The sequence below is a fragment of the Galeopterus variegatus genome, unplaced genomic scaffold (genome assembly GCF_000696425.1).
Source record: "Galeopterus variegatus unplaced genomic scaffold, G_variegatus-3.0.2 Scaffold2084, whole genome shotgun sequence".
Taxonomy (NCBI): Eukaryota; Metazoa; Chordata; class Mammalia; order Dermoptera; family Cynocephalidae; genus Galeopterus; species Galeopterus variegatus.
Window position 1 is genome coordinate 218559 of NW_007728195.1, and position 3048 is coordinate 221606.

A 3048-nucleotide genomic window follows, 5' to 3' on the forward strand; every position below is an offset into this window, starting at 1 on the left:
GCCGAGGGTTCGGATCCCACATACAGGCCGGTTCCCGCTCACTGGCTGAGCGAGGTGCGGGCGCGACACCGGGGGTTGCGATCTCGTTGCTGGTCCCGGTCCGGTACGGGCGCGACACTGAGGGTTGCTATCCATTGCCGGTCACGAAAAAAGACAAAAGGGGAAAAAAAAAAAAAAAGGTAAGGAACAAAAGTAAATTACATCCTCAGGAGCTTCATCCATTTCAAGGGTACCATCCTCTGTTTCAAGTGAGTCCTGTATTCCAGGAGAAGACCCTTTGATTTTCTTGGGCTCTGGTTCTTCCGGGTCTTCAATCTGTTTTGTAAAAATGGGAAAATAAAAGCTGAAATAAAGTTCTAGAAAGTGACTCTAAATCCTAATGACTTAGAAACCTTTCCTATGGCTACTAAAAGCTTTCAAACCTCTTCAATGGTACAAATACCAGAATTTATTAAAAACTGACTGCATCATATACAAATAAAACGTTATTCATTATACTACCTCTAATAATTTTATATAGTATAAGAACTACTGTTAAGTAACAATCGTGAAAAAATAATGACCCACTCTCTTCATTAACTTCAAAATTTTCTCTGTTCTTACATGAAAGGCCGACCATATTCTAGATGGAAAGATTCAAATTGGCATTAGCAACTGCAAAGGCTTTGTAAGATAGATTATATTTTCTCCTTAAATTAGGAAAAGATAAACCCTAGTCTACTGATGTAGAACCCATCAGAATGTCTACCGGACACAACACCACTCACCTAGCTCCAGCTAAAACTAAGGTCCATAACCTTTTTCCCACACAAATTCTTAGAGTACCCAAGAAAAAGTTTTAGATTTTCTCAGAATACACATTCTTATAAACACACATGAACCATAAATTCTACTTAGATTTTTGTTTGAGCGAAATGGGTCATAGACACTGTGAAATCCATCCACAGGCAGTCAAAGGTCAGGAATATCAGGCTAAGAACTAAATCATTAGCATTACCAGAAACCATAAAGCCTAAAGCTATCCTAAGCTCAATTAAATGAGAGCAATTAGCATATTATCAAGAAAAAACTTTGTTTAGAAGCTGTAGGTTATCAATGTGGTAGAATTCCTTCTAGTACTATGTAAAATTCTCAATAATTACATCTGATTTTATATTCAATGAGCCTATGAAACCGCTAATACATGACATTGCCCATGATCAGTAAAAAGTAATTACCTCTTGTAGATAGTGTATGTCCCAAGCCCTCAGTTCACTGTCTGAAGCCCCAGTGATAAGTCGCTTTTCTTCTGACGCCAAAACCAACCCCCATACCTATAGAGTATAAAAAAATTTAAATAATAGGATTTTTAAGAGATTCCAGGTTACATAATGTGACATTCCAAAAGTCTAAGAACGCTATAGTAAAACCTCTTTGGCATTTCAAAATCTAAGGAAAGGCATATTAAAAGCAACCCTTTCCAAATGCATTAAAAGAAATCTCACTTTTGCAGAGGAAAAAAATGACCTGTAGTGAAATTGTTGCTTATGCAATACTAGGAATTTTTCTCTAACTTCTTATCATCAAATATAGATTATGGTTGTTTAGCATAAATACTAACTTGAATACACTCAAGTGATAATTTTAAGTCTTATATTTTGCTTTCAGCATTGTCTGGCAAATAAAAGATGCTCCATTAATGTCCACTGCATAATTTTCAGCCTCAAATATCAAAGAATTAAACAATGAAAATAACATTGTTGCAAATCTTGCAAATCAAAGAATTTAATACGTCTTTCTTCCTTCTTAATTCCAGGTATTATGTTTTTGAAAGCCTGATATGAAAAAAACACTGAGGAAGATACAAAGATGTGTAAAATTTTCCCTGAACTTGGCTGAATAGAATTGTGTTCAGATAACAAATATAATAGCTACAATTTGCTGTTTTCATTTCACTGGGCCAGGAACTGTACACACAGTATCATTAAATCTTCCTACAATCATAAAGGTGGATACTTATTATTTAAAAATGATGAAACTCATAGATTAAAAACCATCCAAGGCCAATTTTTACTAAATGTCAGAGCAACTGAATCTGTTCCAACAGTTGGCATTGCTTCCACCAAACCAACCTCACTGCCTCTCAGGAAGACACGTGATGATCATTGTGAGCAGTAAAAACAAAGAGCCAGAGAAGAAAACCACCATTTCCTTTTTGCCTTGCCATCCTTACCCTGGACCCATGACCCTATATGTACCTCAGTTCGGTGGCCAACCATTGTTTTGAAGCAGTGTTGGGTGTCAAGGTCCCACCATTTCACCATGGTATCTTTCCCACTAAAAGAAGAAACAGGAAAAAATTTTATTTAGGAAGAATCAAAAAACAGGGAGATCAAGAACTCATTGTTGTTTTAAAAAGACGAGATATGGAAAAATGTTTACCACATTTTCCGTATTTTGTAATGTTACCACAAACACAATAAATGACTTTGAATTGAGAGTACCAAAGAACACAGAACTTGATCCACATGTCTTCCTCCCATCATTTCCATCATCACCACATTGACACTCTGTCAGACTGTCTAACATGGAAACATCTTAGACCTCTCTGACTCCATTGTGCTCCGTGTCCAGCTAGTCTCTGTGCCCTGAAAATGCCTCCTCTGTGAGGTCTGCCTTGACTCTTTCAACTCCATTTCTGTACACAAACATGAATGTAAGTCCTTCCACCTGCATTATTTTAACAGCTTCTCATCTGGTCTTTCTGTCTCTCAGCCCATCCAACACACTACTGACAGTCTTCAATTTTTAAAATTTACACTAGCTCAATGTTCTCTCTAGGATCAAAATCAGACTTCTTCAGCACCATTCTCAAAACCTCCTATTAATTGGTTCTTAACCCCCTAACACAATCCCTCTTTGCTAGTAGGCTCTGCTCTTCTTGCTCAAATGCCTCTTCCCTGCCTTTTCACCAATAACAATCCTATAATATACAATAATATAATAACAATCCTCCTTCATGACCACACTGAAAAAAAACACAAAAAACAAAAAACCCCAAAAACTTGA

At 36.8% G+C, this 3048-nt stretch overlaps 1 protein-coding gene across 1 annotated transcript in view; it reads right to left on the reverse strand.

Moving 5' to 3' along the window:
- WDR3 (WD repeat domain 3) overlaps positions 1–3048 on the reverse strand; it is a 33465-nt gene that overhangs the window by 24945 nt on the left and 5472 nt on the right. The window contains exons 3-5 of the mRNA XM_008580416.1: positions 2238–2316; positions 1218–1313; positions 202–315 (exon numbers count right to left, since the gene is read on the reverse strand). Of these exons, the coding sequence (XP_008578638.1) occupies positions 202–315; positions 1218–1313; positions 2238–2303 (276 nt within the window). The 5' untranslated portion in view covers positions 2304–2316. The remainder of the gene's footprint in view (positions 1–201; positions 316–1217; positions 1314–2237; positions 2317–3048) is intronic.